At 41.3% G+C, this 25,287-nt stretch overlaps 1 protein-coding gene across 2 annotated transcripts in view; it reads left to right on the top strand.

Moving 5' to 3' along the window:
* The window catches only part of USP22 (ubiquitin specific peptidase 22), an 87,407-nt gene that overhangs the window by 52,288 nt on the left and 9,832 nt on the right, over positions 1–25,287 (top strand). For both annotated transcript variants that reach the window (XM_042828146.1, XM_042828144.1), the window contains 3 exons: positions 10,768–10,937; positions 16,898–17,045; positions 24,158–24,263. In XM_042828146.1, coding sequence (XP_042684080.1) covers positions 10,768–10,937; positions 16,898–17,045; positions 24,158–24,263 — 424 coding nt within the window. The remainder of the gene's footprint in view (positions 1–10,767; positions 10,938–16,897; positions 17,046–24,157; positions 24,264–25,287) is intronic.

Below are 25,287 nucleotides of genomic sequence, written 5' to 3'. Positions count from 1 at the left end.
CAGTTTGACTTCCTAAAACTATTTTCTGCACCTCTTCAGATGCATCATCTTCATGTTTGGATCCAGGCAGGTAGGAGCACGGAAATTCCCCCTCCTTTATGTCAGTTCAACTTCAGTGTGAAATATTTGCTGACTCAGTTGTTACCTCTCTTTGCTGGTACAGTAGTTAACTCTCTTCCATGCTGTGCTTTTTTCACTGTGATTATGTAACCAGCACGCCATCAAAACACTGCAGACTTGTAACATGAAAACTGCAGTGAATGTTCATCACTTGTCATTATCTACTGGAACTTTTTTTAATGGGGAGGGAGGTTTCTTACCAAGAAAACCCCATTTGTAGCATATAGCCCTCTGAACAATGTATCTTTCTTTATCTGAAGCCGATGGTGGGCGATCTTTTGGTTGTTTAAAGTTAAATAAAGGTTAGCAGGGCATTTCTTTCTAGTGTTGTTCAGTGGAAAATAAACTAAAATAACGGATGCTTTATAGGAAAACATGTTAAAAATGCTTGGCTTTCTGCATCTGTCCTCCCTGTCCTCTAGCAGTCCAGAGGTCAGCAGATGCACCTCCTGTTTCCTTGAACACAGCCAGCATCGAGCAGTGATCCTCGTAAAAACAAAGCCTTCCTTGAAATGGAAGGTGAGTTCTTGCTGTGGAGTGCTGTAGTCAGTGCAAAGGTAGTGCCATAATCTCTAAATCAAGAGCTGAATGAGGAAGTTCAGAATTAACCCACAGAGCTACACTGACTGCTGTGCCCGTCTTGTCATGGGCAGAGAAGTACCCTTAGAGTGAGAGATACTTTTGTTACTGTTAAAAATAGATGGAAGAAACAAAAATACTTTTGGTTTGCTGCTGTATTTCCCTTGCTCGACTTCATGTCATTAGGGAGCAAGATGTTTTCACTGAGGCCAGCAGTCTCCAATCAGATTTGTTGATTTGTGGATCGCTTTTGGATTGTGTTTACTGTAACCTTCCGTTCTGTTCTTTCGTATCTGCTCCCAGTGCTGGGTTTTGTGTGGACAGAAGGTAGATGCAGTATATACCAAAATGAGTACTGTGCATAAACAGCATGTGGCATGGTTTGTGTGCCGTGGATGGCTGGAATAGCTCTGCGCCAGTTCGACAATAATTTGTGCATATTGATATATCTGGGTGCATTAAACTTCATTGGCAGTTATCCTCCTCCTTCAGTTATTAATTTGTGAAATCTGTTTTGAGGAAGGGTAAAAACTTGTAGGCAGCATATGGTGTGATATTGGGGGGAAAGGACGGCTGCGGGTGTGAATTTGATTTTGTCAGTTTGGTGGGAGTACCTCTTGTTCTTTAAGGATGCCATCTGCACAGGATTCTCACTGCAAGTCTTACGCTTCTGTGCCGCTCATACAAGATCAAACTGAGCTTTGAGTTTCACTGTTTTGAGGAAGGGCAAAGCGAATATTTAATTCTGCGCTACGTTTTGATGTATTTAATTTTGTTGATAGACTTTTTTTCTTTGCCATCATGTTGCCATATAAACCTTTCAAAAGATATGTTTACAGCCTAACTGGCGTCTAAAGGCCAGTTGTCTTAAAGCTCTGGATCAGTCATTCAGTGTTCTGACAAGCACAGCTCTTCACTCTCTGCTGTTTTTATTTTTTTTTTAGATGTTGAATGTCTCTTCTCTCTGAGCTTCTTCCAGTTAGCAGATAATCATTGTTCCTGTGCTCTGATTCGTGGGACATTTGTCTTAAACTTTGTGCTGCACGGTGTTTGAGACGGGACAAGCTCCTCCCTGAGTCTCATCATTGCTTTAGGGCTTCTCTATGCCTTTAATCAGTTCGTTCAAATTCATTTAGCTCTGTACAGCTCAGTGTGCAGCGAGCGCTGTGGTTGTAGGGGTCTGGTTTCACTGCTAAGTCAAGGTGTGTTATGCAGTGATGTACCTGCGTGGGGCGCATCATGTGGGCACAGATAGCCACTGCAGCTCTCGGTGTGACGGCATGTGCTGGGAGTGCATCATATTTCGTTTTGTCTTCCTGCTGATTGATCTTTGGGTGTCGTGGGGCTCAGATAATCAAAGACACTGCTGACTATTAGAGCACTGTGTGATAATTTCTGGTGCCATGTTTGAAAGGCATTTTTCTTCTGTTGCGTATTGTGACAGCTTGGGATCCAGATTACATGTGTTCATTCCTCAGTATGCTTCACTCCCTGCTAAGAGATCTCGGCAGAGATTGGATCAAGTCAAAGCCCAACAGACAAAATTACTTGGCATATCAAGACCCACTGAAGAAATTCAGGGAAGTTTAGTGCAAGTTCTGCTGCAGAGCTTAATGTCTTCTCTGTTTTGCTCCTTTTGACTGAGAGAGTCAACTAGATGGAGATGATTGCCACAAGTGAGTCTGTGCTGTATAGCTTTTTTATTTTTTAAGAGCATGATGCATTGGTTCTTGATGCCTGAGATAAAAATAATTTTGTGATGCAGATGGTCAATAAAGATGCTGAAGACAATAAATGACAGGCATAAAAGCTATCATTTTTCTTAGGAAGAAGAAAGCCTTCATGTAGGGTGGATTAAACTGTTTCCCAAGTTTATTTAAGGGCCTTTGCCTGGCTTTAAGTTCGGATTATTCTTCATACTTAAAATAGAAGGCAGCCATTGCTTTACCAGGAACAACATAGCTTCACGTCGTGGAAATTGCTCCTGGAATACTGAAGCCACCACTAAAGTCACCTTTAGTATCTACAGGGCAGTGAAATCAGAGGCAGCATGCCCAATGGCAAAGAATGGGAACTCGTGTGGGTTGTGGTTCATTTTTTGGCATCACCTTCTGTTCTGGGCATCCCTGGAATCAGCGTCTGGTTTGGAGTGTATTTCATCTTCTGTGCAACAACAGTCTGAAACACTGTGCTTTTTCATTTGTTTGATTATAAGTTGCTTGGCCTGTGGGGTGGTGGTGGTGAAAGACCAACCTGTCTCTTTGAGACAGAACCTCTGGTAAACCCTCCTTGGTAGACATTGTACTGAATCTCATAATCATTTGCTGCTGTTTATTCCCATATCATTGCTAGCAATTCTATGTTCAAATAAGCCACAAATCCATATCTGGTATGCTGAGCTTGACTGCAGTTTTGTTCAAATATTACACCACTGCTTTTAATTGGAAGTACAGTATGATTCACGGCTGCTGCTGAGCTCCTATGGAGCTGATTTATAGCACTGCTCATAAATGCAAACTTTTTCGTTGATCCACACGAGCAGGTATGACAGAAAGGAAATGAAGTACCAGATCCTGATGCTGACTGATTTTTGTATTATCCTCTGACTTTATTCTTGCATTACTAAAATGAATGATGCGCTGAGCCACAAATGCAAAAGCTCATATGCAAAATATCAATGCAGCCTAAAAGTGGCATTGAGAATACTTAGAAGCCCTGATTCTATAGCAGCAGAGGTTCTCTGTCCTTTCCTGGAAGCAGGGCAGTTAATTTTGCTTTCCAGGGCCTTATGGTAGGAATAGCTATGTGTGCATTCAGGCTGTGGCTGTTTGGCTGCTCAGACTGTGGCGTCAGACAGTTGCCTGCACTGGAGGTGTGTTGCAGCAGAGGTGTTCTGGGGGCAGGAGGGTTGACTGACATTTCTGCAGCCCCTCCTGACTGCGGCCGTGGCTTTTTGCTCTGACCTCTGCTGAGCTGCTCGAACCTGCTTGAAGGGTCAAAAGCTCATCACCGTCTGCAGGTGATGCAGACCCTTTCAAGGTGAGGCTGCTTTTTCTGCCAGACTGGCACATTAAACCATTTCACCGTGGAGTCAAACAGGTGCCAGCTCGGTGCGGCGGGAGCATCCCCTTGGGCATCGCTTAGCTGTGAGTTTGAATGAGCTGTCAGGTGAAAATGCCCTGCCTTTCCCACCTTGTCAGAGGTGGTTGCTCCGTTCTGTGTCGTGCTGTACTATTAATCTGGATATGTGAACAGCGCAATGAAGAGGTGGAGGGGTCACTTCATGCCTTCTCTTAGTCTGGGTCAGGTGTACAAGGCCATTACTGACAACTGAGAGCTGCTTCTCAACAGCTCCAACTGCAGGGAGTCCTGGACTCCCCTGTTGCAATGTTTTCTAACTGTGAAACAATTATTTTTAATATCTAATTAAATTTCACTTCTTGTGAGCGCAGTCTTTTTTTTATTATAGCTTGGATAGGCCACAAGAGTTAATTACAGTCCTCTTTGCAGTTGCCTTTCACGTATTTGAAAATTGTCAGCCTGTCTGTTCCTCCATTGGCACTATCTTTTTAATTAACTGACTCAACCAGTGGGTTCTTCAGTTAGTTTCTCAAGTCTCGTGTATTAATTTCATGCAAATTTTCACTCCTGTTCTTGCCTTCTCCTTGGGTTGAATAGATCTCTTAAATTGGGTGCTCTATTCCGGGCATCATCAGCGAGAGCCTTACTGTGTCAGCAGGGCAGAGTAACCTCCTCTCAGCCTCATCAGAAGCTTGTTGAGTTTCACAGTGTACCATTTGCCCCTTCAGTGCAGGATTATGTCACTTAGGTTGGATTGCTATCATAGCTGTTGCTGCTTATTTCCTCTTTGTGAACTTAAATTTTCTCATTTCCTACACCGTATTTTTTTAATTGAACTTAATTTCACATAGATTCTCCTATGTACTCAGTTGCTTTTGAATTGTTGTTCTGTCTTCCCATTACATTTTAACTACTTTGATGTAGTGTATCACTTCCGTAGGTCTATTTCATGTGATTTTATTTTGAAGCTGTTAAATAAAAATGCCAAATGCGATCAATGCAATCAGGAGAGGCAGGATCTGCACTGGATGTAATTGAATTCAGCTCTGTTGCTGAGACACCACCGTTGCTGTGGGTGTGTCTGGACGAGTTAATGTAGGTAGGCTGTGACTTATTGGTAACTTTTTTTCAGGCATTTTAAGGAGGAAAATGTGGAAATGGGAAATTTTGAATGGCGTTCCTCACACAGAATAAAAAGGGATGAATTGGGAACGTCTGCATGAATGCTGAGGTCACTATGGAGCTGTCCCAGTTGCACAGAAATGTGCCAGAAGTTATTGCCAAAAGACTTTGGGTTGTCATGTGAACCTGAATGAAACAATTGAGCACATGTTTCAGTGCTGCTTCTCTGTCCTGGCGCTTAATGGGAGATCTGTCTTACAGCCTAACTGGGAAATACAAACTGACACATTGCTCATATGTGTTTTGTTTTTTCTTACTGTGTTTGAACCGTTTGGCAGTGTGAAAGGTGAGCAAGTGCCTCTTTCTAAAAGCAAAACAACTCTTGGCCGGGACCTTACAAACAAGCAAAACCAACAATGACAAAAGCAAACAACCGGGGGAAAAAGAACAACCCAGCAGTGGACTGCAGAACATGTTGTGAAGGTCACAGCTTTGGTGTATAGGGTGTATTTCCTGGTGTGTTTTTGTGGTCTGTTTTCATTGGTTGGATTTTATTTTGAGTTGGTAGTTACTCAGCTGCAGAAGGAGTCACATTTGGTTAATCCCTGGTAATTAATTGACCAACCCTCCTTTGTTGCTGAGTAGTTTTGGTAATAGGGTAAACAGACAAGTAATGAGGATGATTCCACTTGCTATACAGCACTGCCATACCGAAACAGAGAACTTTGCAGGTTGAGTGATGCGTCCATCTAAGTAGTCTCTGTCTCCTGATACTGATGATATAGGCAAGGAAGAGCACTCTGTTCAACTTCAGCAGTTAATGACTTTGCTGTACGTGTGCCCTTCATGGCATAGCATTCTCTTCTCCAGTGTGCCATCTCTTGTAGCTGGACCTCAGAGTTTTCTGTTGGAAGCGGAATCAAGGACAGCTTATTTCTGTACGCATGAGAAAACTTTTTTCTAGCAAGTAATTTATTTCAAAAATAATGAAAAATATACAGTGATCCAAAATCTTCTGCCAGAAATTGGAAGAATAAAGATGGATTTTCATTTAGAATACAAATGCTATTTTTCCTGAGAGATGTCTTTTTTCTCCAGAAAGCTTTTTCTGATGTGATTGTTGTTCTGCCTCTGTAGGTGCAGGTAAACTTGGGATTTATGGAGCAGTTCCTAATGCAGCGGGTACAAATAAGTCTCCAAATAAGTCTTCTCTTTATTAGCAGTACTTCTTCATAGGTTCTGTTTTCAAATTAAAACGAATATTGAGTGTCATCAGTGAGTTTGTAAAATACTTTGAACAAAACAGTTGTAATTAGACTCTGCTTGTGCTGCTGTATGGGTTCCACACAGGAACTGAGAAGGGGTTCTTTAGCTGAAGTACCGTGGAATAAATCCAGTGCAGTGTCATGGTTTTTTGATGGCTCACATGACCAGTGGTGGCACAGAACATCACGCTTCTTACTGTGTAAGCTTCTCTAGTTTCGTTTATTTGCACACTGCTGCTCTCTGAAATTAGTAGATGTATTTTTTCTTTCAAAAGGGACCATCTTTTGAGAATAATTGCTACCACTGACCCCATCAGCAGAAGCTATGCTGCTTCTGGCATGCAAATGGAACAGTGGTGTGTTGGTTGTTTGGGGCCCATATTTGTAACAGCTGCGTTCTGGAAACGTGCAGTCTGGTTTCTACCTGGGAGCAGAGAGGTTTGGGTTCTTTTCCCCTCTTTAGGTACTGAGAAGTAGGGCAGCGCTCCCTTGAGATGCATTTTCAGAAAGATGCACTATAAATATGTTCTTGCTGTATGAACATAAGATGAAAAAAACCAAACTTTAAAAAAAAAAATGTTTATTGCTGTGCTGCACTGTATTTCCAAGGGTTGTGTTGAACTTGCTTCCTCTAAATATTTTAGTGAGCACTTCTTCAGCTTGCACCGACTTCTGATACGATTTGGTGGAGCTTCAGGGATTCACTGACACAGATGGGCAACTGGGAGGGTTGGGTTTGGGGCCAGAAAATTGCGCTCAGGTGGTGCTGACCTGTTCTTAATGTACAAAGGTTCTTGATCTGGTTGTGCTGAGCAGTTTCCTGATTCATGTCACAGTTGCATTATTCGCTGACCTACGTTTTTGCTTCCAGAATCTTCATTCAATTAAATCACAGGTTTTTCTGCTAATATTTGTTCAGTCTGGTTTATCTGCTCTTCTTCCCATCCCAGCACCAATCCTAGCTTTTGAGACAAACCTCTTCAGAGGGGCGAGTTAAGCACCTGATTGCTTTTCAGTCTTTTGTGTTCATGTGTGGTCCTCTCATTTCCACCTCCCCAGTGCCCCCTGCCCTCCATGAGAAGTGGAATTTCCTTATCTTGAGTTGGTGTTTTCATTTCACCTGCATGGGTGGACTTGCAGAACTGCTGTTCTGGACATTCCTGCATCACAGCAGCACACTTGCCCAGCGTTGCAGATCAGTTGCTTCGAGCATCTGAAAAATCAAAAACCATTACTGGAAGAAGATGGAAGAACTGAAGGTGACAAAGGTAAGCCTGCTGCTTTACAGCTTTGAGAGTGAGTGTAAAAGGAAATTCCTGCACAGGATTATGTCTACTCAGGGCATTGCACAAGTAGAATTCCTGCTGCTTTGCTTACGCCCTGCCTGTTTAGCATGTGGCAGAGCAGAAATAGTGGTGATTATGACCAAATATTTTCTTTGTTAATACCAAGCAGGATAAACCTGTCTTGACTGCAGTATTTATTTCCAGTACTTACATTTTTATCTGTAAAGTTATAAGTAGTGCTTCTGTACAAAACAGGATTACCACAGGAGCACCCATCTGCATTTAGAGTTGAGATATCTCACTGGTTGATCTTGCTTGTTCTGGAAACGGTTCATTAAAATCAGAGACAAAGTTACTACTAAAAAGCACAGCAGAAATCTACAGCGTACCACAGCCTTATAAGAGCAGTTAAGTCTGGGAATCGTTGGCATCAGCCCACCCTCTAGACAAGTACTGTCAAGTGATTAATACTGGTGGGCACTACTGATGTTCATACTCACAAAAGTAGACTGCTCCATTTAAGATTTTGACACATTATTTTTCTCTTAGTTTATGACTGTTATGTTTCAGTGCTGTCTCTTCCAGTTAAATATTGCCAGACTTTCTTAATGGAGAGGGTGTGGCAGACACAACTCATTTACTTTCTGAATATTGCACTGATTGGAATGCTGCATGGCCTTTGGTTTCTAGCTGATTCTCTCCCATAAAACTCCTTTTCCATAAGAGTTCCATGCAAGAGAATGTGTCTTTCTAAGTTCAGTCAGTTCTTCAGTACACGTGCATCAAAATTTGATGTTTTTAGGATGCTCCAGTTAGTTATGCAGTAGCTTAGCTGTAGTTCTGTGCATTGTACCTGTCCCATTTCAGATGTCAATTTGAGAGACAGTTTAGCAGCTGCAGTCATTGCTCTCTTAAGGATAAGAGTTATATATGCTCCTTTACCTTTTTCCAGTCAAGTGAGTTCTCATGTTTTACCACATTCACCGTTTTCTTACTTTTGAAAGGTTTTGAGGTATTCACATTTCAGCCTTGTCTGTTTTGCAGGTTGTTTTGTGTTGCTTCATTCAAGTGATGCCATAGCATAAGAAGCACCCTTTTTTTTTTTCTACCTGCGGAGGAGCGACACCGAAGACCAAGCAAGAGCAAAGCAAGAGAGCCTATGGAGTTGTAACTGGTTGTCTGGTGGAAGCTTTGAGGAAGATTGATTCTTCTTGTGGTCACAGGGAAACAAGGTCCAGCCTCAGGCATGTGATAAATGATGTTTAATAAATGATTCCAAAAAGCTGCCTTTATGTGTTTGCTTTTACTTGTGATTTTTCTACTAGATATCAAGGGGAAAAAAAAGATAGGGTGAGTCTCCAGGTGGACCTGCTGGTTTCCACTTGTCTTCTATGCTGCAGAGGCTGACTTTGAATGCTGCTGCTAACCAGTATAGCCAAGTCTTCCAGAGAGAAATAGGGAGAGAGCTTTCTGCTCAAAATACCCTGGTGCATCTCAAGCGTGTCCAGGGAGCCTCACAAGCATCTGTTGGCACAGATTGGTTCAAATAAAACCAGTAAGTTCTAAATAGATGATAAAGAAGTAGGCAGGAGGTACCAACTGAACATTTCTCCACTTGCGTAGCACGAACATCTTTCTGCTTGATATTGTTTGCAGAGATGTGTAGACTGGGGATTGACATAGGACTGTGTACAGTGTTGCAGAATTGCACTGTTTTTCAGACTGCTACACCAAATTAACTATTTAACACTTTGTTAACGACGTGCGCACATTTGTTGCCTCCCAGCGTGAAAATAAAGCAGCTGATTGCAATGAGCTTTCTGCCCAATAGAAGTTACTGCAATATACATGAGGAACTTTGTCCTGCACTGTGAATAAACAGAAGCACCAGGAAGCTGTTGGAAGGAGGGCTGTGTTTCGTTAGATACAGAAAAGGAGATTTCAGAGGGCTCTGCATCCATCGCCTGCAGCTCAGTGTGCAGCTCCAGCTGATGCAGTGCCGTTTCTCTGTGGTAACATAGCAACTGGACCACACCTCCTCCTGCTGAAAGATGCTGAAGAGCCCTTTGAGCACTGTCTGGTGTGCTGCAAGGGAACTGCACCATTTTTAATTAGCACAGCGTTGCCAGCTGATACTTTTCTTTATCTTTTTTTTTTTTCCCTGTAGAATGGCAAGGCAATTCTTTGTTCTCTATCAAGTAATTCATTTTTTCATTCATGGTTTATGTAGTAATTCTGTTTATATCGCAAAAGAGGACCACGCTCGTTTTAAATTGACAGCAAAATTGTATGTGTGTGTCAGGGCATTTTTTTTCCTTGTTTCAAAGTAAACTTTTGATTAAAAAATCATCATTCTTGTCCACCTGATGACCTTGTTTAGCACTCCTGTATGGTGGCATTAACATTTTGGAAGAGTACTCAAGGACTTGAGCATGTTTTTCTTCTCACTTAGACTTTGCAAATGACTGAAAGCTTTCCCCACTCCTACCCTCTCTTCAGTGGTGCAACAAAAGAGCATTCCTTTAAGCACCTTGGTTTCCAAGCACAAGAAATCATCTGTGGGCATTACTGAACGTTTGACTTAAGGTGTGATGAATCCTCTTATTCCAAATTGACTTTTGTGATGTGTGCTGTAGATAAAAGTGTGATGTAGTTAAAACACGAGTGGAAGTAGCACTGTTCACAGTTATTCTTCAAGGGTGTTTTGTTCAGATCTCGGGTTTTGAACGGAAAGGAGGAAGCACAAAGTCTGTACTGGGTGTCACAGCCTGGCTTTTTGTTTGGCTTATATTGAGGCCGTTTCCTTTTCTGGCTGTCTTAGGAAGATATTTGTTATATTTTGTCAGTACAAAAATCTTACTTCGACTTTGTGACCTGCCTCTTATATGACCTCAGAACAAACTGATTTATTTTAATGTATCATACTGTTGCAGTTTATCAGTTGTTGTTGCCTTTGGGTACGACCTTGAGGAGGGAGCACGTTTTGGTGGTGTTTGGAAAAATGGCCTCTGCAAAAATAGTGCTGTTGGTGTTGCTGTACTTTGAGTTTTATGTTCCTCTAAGAATTTAAAGCAAAACAAACCCCAAAAACAAACAAATCATGCTGTAGTTAAGAAAGCTCGTGGCAGTTTGTGACTTGAGTACATCAAAACCAATAGCCTACCTAAACGTAAAGTTGTGTACTTGGAGCAACGCATACATAGTAAATCTGTTAACACCAACGTGGAAATTGCATAAAAATGCAAATAATTTAAATGTACAGTTTTCTAAATACAGTAATGCTTACGCATCCCCTCCCCCTTCTGTCTTTATAGGTCTACGAGGGCTAATCAATCTTGGGAACACATGTTTTATGAACTGTATTGTCCAGGCACTTACCCACACTCCACTGCTGCGAGATTTCTTCCTCTCCGACAGGCACAAATGTGAAATGCAAAGCCCCAGCTCATGTCTGGTCTGTGAAATGTCTACGCTCTTTCAGGAGGTGAGTGCTGTTTGCTGCAGTAGCATCACCTTTCCGCAGATGTTGGCTGTTTTGTATCCCAAAAGGGATTGTGTTCTATTTGCAAATGTAAAAGGAATGCAAATTCTGCTTCCCCTTGAGGTCGCAAATCAGAGCAGTAGAGACTGAGATCCTGCTGTCAGAAATACCTGATTGCTGAAAAGGAAACTCTTGGCCTTTGAAGACTTGTGCTTAAGTCATCGTTGCTTAGGCAGTGGTGGGATTGGACGTAATGCAGCACTGCCTGCTTTTCTGAGACTGACCTGCAGTTGTTTATCTCAAAGCTGAATGCGTGTGTTAATTAAACGTGCAAGTTGTAACTGGAAAATATGGTACAGGCTCTTCTGGCGATAATGGGAATAAGAATAAAGCAATATGTGGCCTTGTGGTTTGAGGAACTGAACTGTGTAGGTTTGTGTAAGTATTTTACTGATGTTGACTCTGTGCTTCCTGACAGAAAACCCTCTGCTATTATCTCTTATGTGGAAACAAATTAATGGCTGGGAGGACGTAGGAAGGTGAATGTGTTGATACAGTTTGTACCTTGCATATATGAGCAGCGGTTCTTTTATTTTTCACTCAGGTGACTGGCCTTGCAACGTGCCTTTCCCTAAGTCTAATCTGTGCTGCATGTGATGGGCACGTTCTTGTCCTTAGCTGATAGCAGATGAGCTTTACTATTGCAATGAATTAAGGGCTATATGGCTAAACGTAAGCTTCAGGTTTTAAAAGGAGATGTCTTTAAAAACGAGCTCACACATACACTCCAGTCCTGTGCCTTTCCAGGATTCATCTGCTTTCTTGGTAAGCAGAGCAAAGCAGGGCCATAGTATGTGTTGGTACAAAGCACCTAAAGCAGCTGGGGATGTCTGTGTGCAGCAGCTTGGTGCAGGTGAGTTCAGTGTGTGTGCAAGGTGAAGTCCCCTTAGCCTTTCCAGTATGAAGTTGCTTTCTAATCACACTCGGCACTCACTGCAATCTGTAAATTTCATGCTGTTTATCAGTCATGAGCTGCATACTGTACTTCTTATTTTTGGATTGATTTTTCAATTATTCCTAAGCCTATCTGGAGAGAAGGTAAAAAAAACTAAAAGCAGACATAGCAATAGGTAGCAGCTACAACATTATTCAGACCAGACGTGGAGTTAAATGGAGAAATATCAGTAGACACAAAAAAAGTACAGAAATAGTTCCTGTAGACTGGTAATATAGAAATGTATTTGCTTATTATAAAGGAAAAAAAAAATACTGTTATGGTCTTCCATCAGATTGTTGTTTGAAGTCTAATTCTGATTAATTCTGCCATGTTCTGTTTATACACGTGCATTAAAAAAAGAAAACAAATCCCATGGGAAAGGAGGAAATGAGTATTGCGTTACAGATGGAGTGGCTGGAGGAAACATCAGCACTGCCTGAGCCTGGTCTGTGTTTCCTTTCCTGTATGCTCAGCCCTGCTGATGGCCTGAGATGCCTTTTGCTGGATTATGTATGAGCACGTAGTAAAGAATGGGCAGTTACAGTAATGGGGCTTTAAGTGCAGTGTTCTCATTAAATTTAACTGTAATCAAGCTTAATTTCACACACAACTTTGGGAATCTCAGCCTTCATTTTCCCCAATCAGAATTCATGCCTACACTTGCATTAGTTCTAATAATTGATGTTCTGTAAGATGCATGCAGATGAGCAAAGAGCCACCTCTGATTTTAGACTGTGGGAACAGCAGTGCAGTATTCTGTACTGCTATTGCAGCTAAGTGCTGTGGGAGGAGAACAAAAGGTGACTCCTCAAAGTAAAACAAGCGCTTTGTATTCCACAAACAAAACTGTTGTGTCACATCCAACTTTATTGGTTCTAACGTTAATAATACCACATTGTGTTCATAGCTCACTGCAAATTTCTGTTTCCCATTCAGTTGAATTTCTGCACGTGCAGAATTAAGACAGGTATCTTACAGTCCTGATCTGGTTATCTTTCACATCCCAAATGTATGGCATAGGATTCTTCATTCTAACTATTGCATCTCTGCAGAGATAAGGTCTGAATGAAGGACAGCCAACTAGTGGAGATCTCAGCACTGCGGTTCTTAAGAATTCCTTTGTAATTGAATTACCAGGGAAAGTTGAGTTCAGGTTCTATCTTGTTTTTAGGAAGCTTTCCCACCAGGATTAACGGATGCAGTTATCCCAAGGCGCCTTGCCCAGTGACAGACGATCGGGGCAAGGGTTAATTTATTTCATCTCCCCTCCACCCTTTCTTTTTCTGAAGGTGTGATCTTAGGCAAATGGAATGCCAGGGGATCTGGAGAATGCATGCAAGTAAGAATTCTTGTGGAGAAAGAGACCAGTTTGAACATTAAGTGAAACATAGGATATGTAAATAAGCAAATTTTACTATTCTGCAGTTTAACAGAAATGAATTTCTCCCTACTTTTTATTTAAAAAAAAAACAAAACATTTAATTATATAGGTTATATCAATGATTTGTCTGCGTTAAGTAGGAAAGTCTAAAGTTCTTCCACCTTGTGGTGGGTTGATGGTGAGTGCCAGTTAGTTCTCTAGACTGAGTTCTCACCTCGAGCTTTTCTTGCAAGCATGCAAAGCAATAATCTGAGGGTTTGTTTGTTTTTAAATAACTATCAATGAACGTTCTCACTTGAGCTGATGAAACCTCTTTCTCAGTGTAACCATGGCATGAATTACATGGCAAAAGAAAAGGAATGAAAAGGATTTGGGAAGAGCAGCGGTGGAACTAGATGAAGGGAAAATGGAACATACAGAATATGTTCATGAACCCTTTTTGCTGAAAGGGTTTGTGTACTCTTTTACCTACTGGTATTTGTGTTTTAGTTTTGATTTACCAACAAAAATTCATTCTAGGATGGTCCACATCCCAGTGTTTAGGTAAGTTTGTGTGTGGAGTAACCGCTCAGTGCATTAGGATGGGTGGATTTGTACTCTGTGACCAGAATAGCAAGGATACCTGGGAATGCAGCAGAATGCAGCACATCCACTCAGAAATGTAAAGAACAAAGCCTTCTTTGTTCCCATCATTAGTCATCCCCAGCAGCCTATCGAAGTTCCCAGCACAACTGTGTGAAGTTGAGAAGTGAGGACGAAAAGGAGAAGAAATGAGATGATGTATGGCTTTGATATCTTAAGATTGTTCAGGGTTGGAACAGCTTGTATATAAAATAAGTTGCAAGGGAAATAGAAAGTAGAAAAGTAGTTAGGACCCTTATTGTAGATAGAGACCTTGCATGTGGTAAGGGAGAACGCAAATTTGGGGCCTATTTAGTAAAATCTCATCTCTGAAATAAGAATAGAAAATACACAGAGCCTGAAGGTATTGCTGCTTGTCTGGATCCTCAAAGCTTTACATTTTTGGGGAAACCTCTGTCAGTGTTGTTATATTCTGGAAGATGTTACCTGCTCCCTTTATCCACTGTAAGTTTTCTGTACAACTGAAGTCCTTTGAGAACTAATTTCTAAGAGGAGCTGTTAGCTTTTCAAATTGCACTGGAGCCTGGGATGGGATTTATGCCTGTAAATTCTTGATTACAAGGGAAGTGTGAAGTTGGTATGTGTACAGGATACATCAGATGCATCTGTTTATTCACAGAATTGAGGAACATCCTTAACGTGCTTTTCTGGCAGGAAAAAGGAGTGCAGGTGTTTGTTTTGTTGTTTTTTTTTCCTCCCTGACCAGTATTGATATATTTTTGGTAGCAGTAATGCAAAATACAAAGCCAAGACTCTTCCAAGTCAAATGTTTAAGTGGGACAAACACGGTTACTCAAGTTGTGCATAAGACTGAGGACACTGCATCTTGCTTTAACCCAGAACAGCAATTAAATAGTGCCTCACCAGTCATTTGCAAATTGCTAGAAGTAATCCTCTTTGAAATAAACAACTCATACTGTTGGATTGAAAATGTTTTCAAAGAGAAAAATATTTTAATTTCTGCTTGGAAGAATTGTGCCACTGAAGTCTTTTAGAGGTGACTTACAAAGACAACCATTTAGATTTGCACAGTTAATGAAAAGCTTTGTGTAATAATGAATAAATAAGGCTTTAAATTGACTTTTTTCCTTCTGTTTTTTATCTTTTTCATGTATTGGATCAGTGCTGGTAAGTTGGTCTTTCCAGCAGCAAGGAAACAGCAGAGTTGGAATGGATGTTTTATGCGTTTATACAATACTGCTGCTGCACACACTCAGATCCTTTTGTTTCATTTTGGTGTATAGAATAGGGAGTCTTTCTCTGCTTCTTCTGCATACATGTATGGTTATCAGAGCTTTCCCTAGTTGTGTTTCTAGTTTCTGTGTGATAATCACCAGTAATGCAATGAAGCTTCCTGTTAGGTTCTTCCCATCCCAGTGAAGCACGAGAGAATGTAAAAGCTGCTGGCAGGTCCAGTGTCTGCAGTGGAGTAATTATGGAGAGTGCTGTTGGTGGAAATGACTGGCGAGCTCTGGGACTAATTGTAAGGAATGACAGAACAGAGAAGTTTTATTGCTGCAGTTCCCCGAATTATGTTGAGCAGCAGCTGTGTCAGCAGATTTCAATTAGCACACCACCGCTCCGCTCCCTTGGTGTCATTCTTGTTGGCATCCCAGTGGAGTATTGATCTTTTTATTTATAGAAACACTTTGTGGTGGTTGGCTGCAGAGGTATATCTTCTGATTTGGAAGAAGGGGAGCTCACAATAATTAAAAATATATGTATTTTTTAAGGAAATGCATTGAAACGTGGCTTTATGAGTAGATAAGCCAGTTCTAGCACAGTTTGCCCTCAGAAGACCAACTGTGTTTGTAGCCAAGGCCGGTGCTTGCACCTATAGGAAATACTCAGGCTGGGTGAGGGAGAACTTGAAACTGGGAAAGGAAGCCTGCTTTTCCAGTAAGAGGGAGAAATGACAGACTGCTGGGTTTTTTAACCTGATTTTTGTTGTGTGCATTTGCTGCTTGCTGTATTCTGTGTTTGGGAAGAAGAACTAAAAATAAACGTCTGTAAGTTTGGTAGGCTCATGGCAAAATGTAATTGCGGTGTTGCAGGTGCCCTTTACTGGCAAATAGCTTTTTATAGGTCAGGGAAGGCGGAAGGCCGTACAAATCTCCAACTGTTAAAAATATTGCCCTTAAATGCTTTCTTTTTTAACATTCCTCAGTGAAATACCAGTTGGATCAATGCATGTTGGTACACTGCCATGGAGAAGTTTGCGTTTGCAGATATTCTGTCCTCATCGGGCTGCAGACCAGTATTTCCAAATCCAGATGGAGTCTGAAACCTGGCTGAACAACCTTGTCTGGGCTTTTCCTCATGCTCTGCTGGAGCATCTCTCAGAGTAGCTCTCTGCATTGCTTTTGGGACCAGTACCATGGTGCAGCAGTTCTTGAACGAAGGCAGAAGTCAGCTTGCTCGGGGAAGGCTGCTGGCTTTAGCCTCAGGCTGGGGGTGCCAGAGTTGGTGTCAGGAGTGAGGAAAAGGTGGTGGCAGACTCAGATGAGATGAAAGGAGTTGCAGCAGTAGGGCTTGGATGAAATAGAGAAGGGTGAGGAAGGAGCTGAGCCTCAAGCCAGGAAAGCAGAGACCATTACTGGTTTGGGTTATTTATGTATGTATGTATTTATTTATTTAAAGTGGAACGTGGCAGATTTTTCAGAAATTTCTCTTTCAATAAAAGGCGTCGATATCAGGTTGTTTTGAGAGTTTTGTCCCTCTTTCGTTAATGCTAATCCGTAGCTAAATGAAAGAAACTTGTCAGTTCTGAGACTATTTCTTCAGTAGTCTGTGATTAAAAACTGTCTTTTTCATTATTAAGACCATCAAAGTTGAATGATTTAAATTTACTTGACTAATTGCGCTCATAAAGATTTTAATAATTAAATGCATTAAGGCTGTGTAACTTGTTAACAGTCATGTCCTTTTCTTTGCTTTGAGCAGTTTTACTCTGGGCACCGATCTCCTCACATTCCATATAGGTTATTGCACCTGGTATGGACTCATGCACGGCATTTAGCAGGGTACGAGCAACAAGATGCACACGAGTTCCTCATTGCTGCATTAGATGTGCTACACAGACACTGCAAAGGTAAGGCTTGTGCCGAGTCTTCAATCAACAAGGAATGTTGGATCAAAAGGAGGTAGAGCAAAGAGTATCTTCCAGTGAAGCAGTCTTAGCAAGTTGCTTTTAAAACATCTGATAGGCTCAACAGACAAGACTGTTCCCACTGTCAAAATTTCCTAATAAGAAGCAGACTGGTCTTTGCGTTGGTTTGAATGACCATCATGTTCTTCTCTTACTGGCTGAGAGTCTTTTCAGTTTCCATTTTAATTCCGAGTGTACTTGAGGTAGTTGGAACTCAGTGTGTCACCACTGATGAAAAGAACACAGGGGAGGCTGAGGCTGTTTTGCTTAAATATTATTCCGCTGTGTTGTGCTGCCCTATTGCTTACAGAAACATGAATAGGAAAAAAAAATGAATATTTGTTTTTGATACTGTGTTTATTAAGACATACACCAAATATGTAATTGTACAATATAGTAAAAAGCACTCAGTGGCCTGCTTCTAGGAGTGAACTATCTAAGGTGTAAATCAATGGATTGGTAATACTGTATGGAATTATGTATTATATGTTTGTTAATTGGATAAAATCTTAACTGAGAATTCTTTGATTTGTTGTTTGGTCTAATTTGATTCTCTTACTCGCACAGGCATTTTCTACTGTGCTTGTAAGGGAAGATAGTAGGGTTGATGCTGACAAAACATAAAAAAGTTTCTTTGTCACCAAAAATAAGCTTTAAAGCACTCAAATTTCCTCTAGTGCTCTTAGAAAAAGCTCTTAGAAGTTAGTTTTGTGGCTTGTCAGTGGACTATCAGAAAGAAGGCTGCTGCTGCTTCCTTGAAACATTTTGAAGTCTTGCTTTTCTCTTTGAGAGAGCCTTACGCAGTAGCAGATGTGCTTGTTCAGTTTCATAATAGGTGTCCTTCAAAAGAGCCTTCTCCAGAGCTAATACTTCCAAGGAAAGGTGTCCACAGAGCAGTCCTTGTGTAATCATTAATATCTGCCATTCGACAACCACTAACAGAAATTCAGCAAGCTTAATGAAAGAGTGTTGAAGTGCTGTGAGGAATAGAGTCAATCCAGGTACTCACCTCTCTTGCACTGTGTATAAACAGTGAAAAAACCCAGCTGCAAACAGAAGTGTTTTCTTCTTGCTGTAACATTTCTGAACTGTTGGCCTAACAAATTTTGAAGCTTTTTCACCTTCTCCAGTACAGAATGATGCATGTATTTCTTGCATGCTTCAAGATCACTTTGTGAAGGTGTAGTATTTTCTTAGAATTCAAAGAAAAAGCTTGTAACCATAAATGTCCCTGAGAAATAACCTGGAAAGAGTTTGTTTTTTTCTTACACGTGTTTTGGCTTTAAATGAAGAATCTCTGGAGTTACCAACAAAACGGAGCTTGCTCAGCTGTATCTTTACTCTTCATTCTGTTTGGCCTCTCTGGTCCAAATGAAACTGAAGCTGTGAAGAAGATCTGTATGACACCCTGGTTGGAAAGGACATGGTGCGTGTGTGGGTTGTTGTGCAGTTGGTTGGGGATCACAGAGTTGTTGACAACACACGGTTTCATTAAGCGAGCTCAAACTAGGTTTTTTAATCTTTAGTGCTGAGCTTTTGTGGCTTGTGGGTACCACTGGCATTCAGTCCAAGGACTGGAGTCCAGTTGTTTAATTAAAACCCTCAGGTTTGAGGTATTTGCATGAACGTAACGGCATCATTACAGCGCTACCAGTGGGAAGGTGGTGTCACGAGATCCTTCGTATCTGTGCACCCAGCTTTTAGAACATCTGCTTCTGAAGAGCTGGAGAGGGGATTGTATTAAACAATGGTAAATAACCTGTGCCACATCAAAGCCATTTAAAAGAAGTGGTTGAGCAGTTGTGTGGGAACCAAACCAGTTCATGTAAACCAGAACTTCAAGTACGGTCACGATAAGGCACCTTTGGAATGAGCTGGTTATTTAGCTGCGTAGTGAGACTGCTTGCCCACTTACATGCTTAGGCATGCAGGCAGACACACGTGTAAAATGCACATATGACAACATATTAGTAAGAATACATCCTAAAGTTACAGTAAGCAAATAATGCTTTCTCTCCCAGTATTAAAGATTTGTTTTATAGAATTAAAAAACTTCTCAAGTTTACATGTCATAGTAATCAAGTTCAGCAGTTAGACACAGTATTGTCATGGGTATAATTGTGTTCAAAAGCCCCATCTCCTGGATATCATCCATGATCACCATGGATTTAAGTACATAAGTAAATGAAAGTGCTCCTTCTGTTAAGAAGGATAAATACCCCATGATGCTGCTTTGACTGATGCCAGTTATCACTTTTCCATTCCATTTACTTTGCTTTCCAGGAAATGCTCTAATGCAAGTCAGAGGATGCTGTGAATTCTCATTATTGGTCTGTCATTACCTAAATTTGGAAAATGCAATTTTATTGTGCATTAACAGATAAATGTTGTAGTGCTGCATCGTACCAAGCACAAAATGATCTGCCCTAAAATTCATGTATGGGCTGGCCAGGTAGTCACAAGAAAAGAAAAGTTGTATTCCTCTGTGGATTGACTGGGGTCCTTGTCTGCCTTTTGTTTCAAGAAGAATGTGACTGCAAGGGAGCAAACTCTGTTCTGTGTGTCTAATGTATATGCAAAGGTATGTGCACCCCTTAACGCTGATAGGAATCTTCTTCCTTATTCTTTTTTTTTTTAATGGTTACTGAGTAAATACTTGGTTTTAGTTAATTGTAGTGAAATTGTGAAGCTCAGGGTTCCTGTGTGATCACCCACGTAAACCACATCTCAGGGGTGATGGCTCTCCTGTGCTCACACAGTTGTGCTGAGCTGCAGCATCTGAGCTGGGCGCATTCTGATGGCTCACAGGGCTGCTCTGTGCTGTGCAGTGACACCGGGTATTTCTGAAGGAAAAGGAGTTGAGTCTGTAGTGCTTATGCATCATATTTTTTCATTTCAACAGCTGGAAAAGGCTGAGTTAATTGAAAAGTAACATTTTGGTGAGGAAAAAATGGCTAAGCTGTTAATTCCTCCTCTTTCTACCATTAAGCTAACTGTGCACACGGTCTGTGCTTTAAAAGCCTCCTCCAAGTGAAAATGTAATGTTTTTTCCATCTGAATTCTTCTTCCAGCATTGCTACTGAAAGATGCTGCTCAGGCTGTACCTCCACCTTGTGCAGTTCAGTCTCTCTGGCTGGTTTATAGAGTTCAGAGTTCTGCGGTGCCATTGCATGTTGGCATTTGTGGTCCTGCTCCCCACAAAGGCTTCACGATGAGAATCAGAGCTCTGCAGTCACATATTAGTCTCTTTCCCAGGTTGATGCTACGATAAGCTTTGCTGTGTAGGTGATGGCCACCTCCTTTCTATTGGAGCCCAGCTAGTCACATGGACTTTGGCATGTGTTGACTTTGATCTTTCAGCTGTTGTGCACAGCTTTGATTTTCAGTATCTGAATGTATTTGGAATATAGAAGATGCTGAAATGATTGGGCATTGGTCTGTTGTTTCCTGCATGCGTTCTTAGGCTGTTCAGTGAATAACACACAGCAGATAACCTGCTCTTAGTGCAGGATCCTCCAGGAGTTCCAGGCTTCCTCATTTGTTAGAGAGGTGTCATGCAGAGCTGTATCTGCCCGCTCCGGGTAGCAGAAGTTCAGCTGTTAGTTGGTATGGCAAGCAGGCCATCCGTGCTGTGGGAGAAACTGACATTTATAATTCCACAGACTCCTGTGATGGCACAGTTCTGTTCATCCGAGTTCATCCCATTTTACTAACCACGTCTTGGTCTTGCTCAAAATTGGAGAAACTTAGGCCAGAATTGTTGAATTGTAATTTTTTTCAATATGGAGCAAGTCTTCAATTGAAAAGTTCATATTCAGCCCAGAGAAATTACTGGCTGCATTTTTTTTCTTAATAACAACAGCAACACCATCAAAGAGCAGTAGATCAGTATCTTTCTGTGCTAAGATTTGAAAAGCAGATAAAAAAAAATTGAAGTAATGCTGCATTTTGATCCTGAGCTTTATTCACCCGGCGCTACCCACATCTCTCACAGCAACCACAGAAAGTGATGGTTTCGAGTTGGTCGTTCCTCATTTATCTGCTTCTCACGAAGCAGTTTGTGTTCATCTTCAACAGCTCTGCTACAAAGCAAATCTGAAGCCTGGTGCTGAGGATCATGTCAGAAAGAGCTGTGCTGAGCTTTGGGAGCAAAGCAGGAGCCTGAGCTGTGTGTTGTGCAGGATATTCTCAGGAACTGGTAAAGCATGTGTGTGTGGAACATGTCATCTGCTGCAGTCCGTAGGAATTAATGTGTGCAGAGTTATGATGGAGGGCAAACAAGGACGTGTTCAGAACAGTGGGGACCAAAGCAAAGCAGAACAGTCAACGCTTCTGTCTTGTTTTGATAAATGTCCCATGTAAAATGTTACTAGTTTCTAATGCCTTTTTCTCCTTTAAAATACGGAAACCAGAGGTAAAACTAATTTATTTCTATTTCAAAACCACACTCAAGTTAATGAGTAATCTGTATATCTGTTTTTACCATTATTAGTTGTGATTTAACTTCAGTAATACATCAGATATGTTTGAACACAAGTTAATGTGCTTGGTAATTGCACAGGCATGGTAACATTTTGGTTTTTTAAAGTTCCACTTAATTTGAATTCAAGCTTTTAAACTAATTTTTCTTTCCTTCTCTTAACGACATTAGTATGTGTGTTGATGCAGTTTTGAGCTTAGTTTTACACTTGTTCTCACCAATCCTTTACAGCAAGCTGCTGATTTCTTAGTAAGAATTATAAACAGCTTTAAAAATCAAACCTGGAAAGCTAAAACCAACTCTGTAAGATAGAAATGTTACAGGTAACCTTAACTTGAGCACAACGACCTCACAGCTTCCAGTTCTCAGCTGCATAATATCCCTCCTCTCGGCATCTGTTCCACATTGACTGGTGCGAGTAGGTGGTAATCTGACTTCCCTCCCTCCCCCAGCCAAATGTCATGGGAAACAATGTAGAGTGGGTAATGCCCTTCTGTTTTGCTGTGAACAGGCTTGCAGGATATTCTTTTGAGACCCTCTCGTTACTGATGCTAATTGCCTTGTGTAATTGAAAAGGGAGCTCTTGCTCTCCCGGAGGCAGCGATGGCTGCCTATTACAGGTGCCCAGCAGGGATGTTACCTGCGGTCCACTGATACTCTCTGGATGCTCATTCTCTGCTTCTGCCCTCTTGCTATAGAGGGAAGGAATCAATCTGAGATTACAGGAATGTAGCAGTTGTTTTGTTTTGTTTTTTTTTAATGAAGCATTGAAAGCAAAGATAGAAAGCGTAGGGTTACATATTTTTTAAATCCACGTGTGGTCATTAAAGCTTATATGTGATCTTTTTGTAAGGTGAGGAATGTCTTGTTCTATCTGCGTGTGCACTCTGTCCACTACTTTAGCATAATTCAGCCCTTCTGAGGATCCCAGGATCAGAAAGATTCAGCAGAAATGCTGATCAAAAAGTGTCTGAGTCCAGGTCACCCCCACCTGGAAGCGTGCACATCTCAAATCTAATTGTAGAGCTTTTTGCTCGGCAGGCATTTTAAGGAGACAGCCTGTGATTCCTGGCAACTCAAACAAAAGTCGTAAAGCAGATGGATGAGAGCTTGGCTGAGGCATTTAGGATCTAATTGACTCAGGTGGCCAGCTGCCATTGGTTGGTGTCACCCATGTCATTACTTCCATACTTAGGATCAGGTGGAACCTTACTCAGTAATGTCTTTCCACAAACTTCTGAAGCACCACATAGCAGAAAGGTTGTCCCTTCTTAAGACTGCTGCAAGAAGACTTCAGCAAAGAAAAGCTTCCGTTGGTTTGTTCAGGTGGTTTTGGACACACTTGTCTAGAGATTAATTACTTTTGAGTAATAGCTGTGATTTGAGGAGTCAGCAGCATAGTACTCAATTTCTGAAGTAGCAATACTTGGTGGTAAGTTAAAGGTCCCAGGGAAGCTGGCAGAACTCTGTTGTCTTAGCAGTTTCTGTTACAGGATATTGGAAGGCACATGGAAATGTACTTTACAGAATAATTAGTTGCTGCTGTGAAATAATTTGTGTGCATCTGTTTGCAGAGCAAAATTGACTGCATCTAACCTACCTAAGGAAGTCAGCATAAGTCTCAGAAATGGAAGGAGAAAAGTGGCACTCCTGTTTTACCTATGGAGAGTAGAAGGAGCGTGCTTCAAAGCTGAGAACTGTGCCAAGAAGTTATTGCTTATTTACTGCATCCTCTTGTTTAATCTAAGAAAGCTGCATTGGCATTATCTCCGTGCTGATCATAAAAATGAATTGCTGTGCTCCTTAGACCTGCAGTGACAGTTCATAGGGTTTGGAAGATAGGTGTGTGACCGTGGTATCCCTTGAGAAGCTAGAGGGCTGCCTTGGAAGAATCTTTCCAGCTCTGATAAGAACATCTCTCATTTTCTGACTGGTGAAAAGTTGAATGGAAGGTGGATGCTGGAAGCCCAGGGTGCAGGCAGCAGGCTGATGGTCTCAGCAGCACTCCTCTCCTGCACAGCCCTCAGGAGTTGAGGGTGTTAGAATTAAAAAGCAGCATTTGCTGATGTTTCTCCTCTGTGTTCATTTAGGAAAATAACAAAACCCTGTCTAAGCAGAAATTAATGCTTTGTGGTAAAGCTCTGGCCATTTGGGTAGCTGCAAATGTGGCACGGTGGCCCTCTTAGTGAAGTTTAGAGAGTCATTTTCATTAACTGTTCTGGCAGTTCTTTCATCTTAGGAGTTGATCTTCACACCAGATAGCACAAAGCACATCTCTGCAAAGGGAAACAGGGCTGTGCCATGAAAAGGAATTTGCTGACCACTGTAATAGCTTCACCTCTACAGGAGTTAACCGCCTGTGGTCATGTTCTGATTCTCTTTTATATTTTTTTGTAGTTCTCTTTTTGTCTCCTCATTTTTATTTGCACAACGTTTTCAGGGTTCCACATTGTCTATGTGAACTTGCAGTATGTTTGAATTTCGTTATAAAGAGCTACTGGAGTCACAATCCAAGACAAACTGCTATTTCCTAGGAGGGTTTTTGACTTCTCAGTCTGTGTTTGCATTCCTCCAGGTGATGATAATGGGAAGAAGGCCAACAATCCCAACCACTGTAACTGCATCATAGACCAAATCTTCACAGGCGGACTACAGTCTGATGTTACCTGTCAGGTCTGCCAGTAAGTGCTTTTATTCCAATTCTGCTCTGGTTTGAAGCTGCATTCTCTCTGCTGCAGCAGTGTACTGAATTCTTTCTTGAGTATCAGTAAAGTAACAACAAAATTCCTGCAAGATGAGAACTGTTGAAATACAACAGCTGAATGCAATAAATTGCCAGTTAACTATCATATATTAAGAGATACCAACTATAGAAGGCTTCACAGACTTAGGATTGTAGATTTCTTACTACTTTTAAAAGGTGGATGATTTCCAAGATTGTGAGAGAAAGACTTCCCAGATCTCTTTAGTTCCAGAGGTCTGCAACTGTCGCTGCATTAGAAGAAAATTCTGATATGCAACCATATTTTCCTTCAGTTAGAAGCTGCAGGTATCTTCAGGACAGGTTTCCAAGAGGCTGATGTTAGCTGGTCTCGGGCAGCAGCAAGTGAATGTCTTACAAGAGTAAGAAAAATTGTGTTTGTTCTGCTGTGCACTGAGGCAAGCTGACTTCTCTTTCAAGATGTTTGGTGTCACCACAGTTCAGAAGTCAGAATTCCTGTTTTATAAACTTTTTTTTGGCTTGTATTCTTCATAATTACTCGCAGTGTCCCATAGGTGGGCAGTTGTGCTGTGCTTGATTTAATCTGTTTTTATTCTCGATTTCATGGAGAGATTTGCTGTAGGAGAAAAGTGTGAACTTACGTTCTTAGCTGGTAGAGCTGCAGAATCCTTGTAGTAAAACACTTGGTGTGTTATGACTTCATAGTAACTTGGAAGCAATTTTAATAAAAGAAATTCTCTTTTGAAAATTCACAAGCTTTGCACAAATGGAGACAGAAGGAAAAAAATAAAGGCAGAGTATTGTAGGCTTGGTGAGATCTCCTAGTCATAGTGTACTTTTACAAGAAAAGAGAACAACAACAAAACATAATGAATGCAATCAGAAAATGCTTCCACGCTAGGGGCTTGGGTCAGTGCAGAATACAATTCTGAGCAGCTTTCTCCATAGTCTAGCTGTTGGCTTGTCTTTAGCTGTCTTCTACA

This window comes from Centrocercus urophasianus, unplaced genomic scaffold, assembly GCF_019232065.1.
Source record: "Centrocercus urophasianus isolate 14NV4802_14NV808 unplaced genomic scaffold, USGS_Curo_1.0 seq_29, whole genome shotgun sequence".
NCBI lineage: Eukaryota > Metazoa > Chordata > Aves > Galliformes > Phasianidae > Centrocercus > Centrocercus urophasianus.
This window is presented reverse-complemented; position numbering and strand designations above follow the sequence as displayed.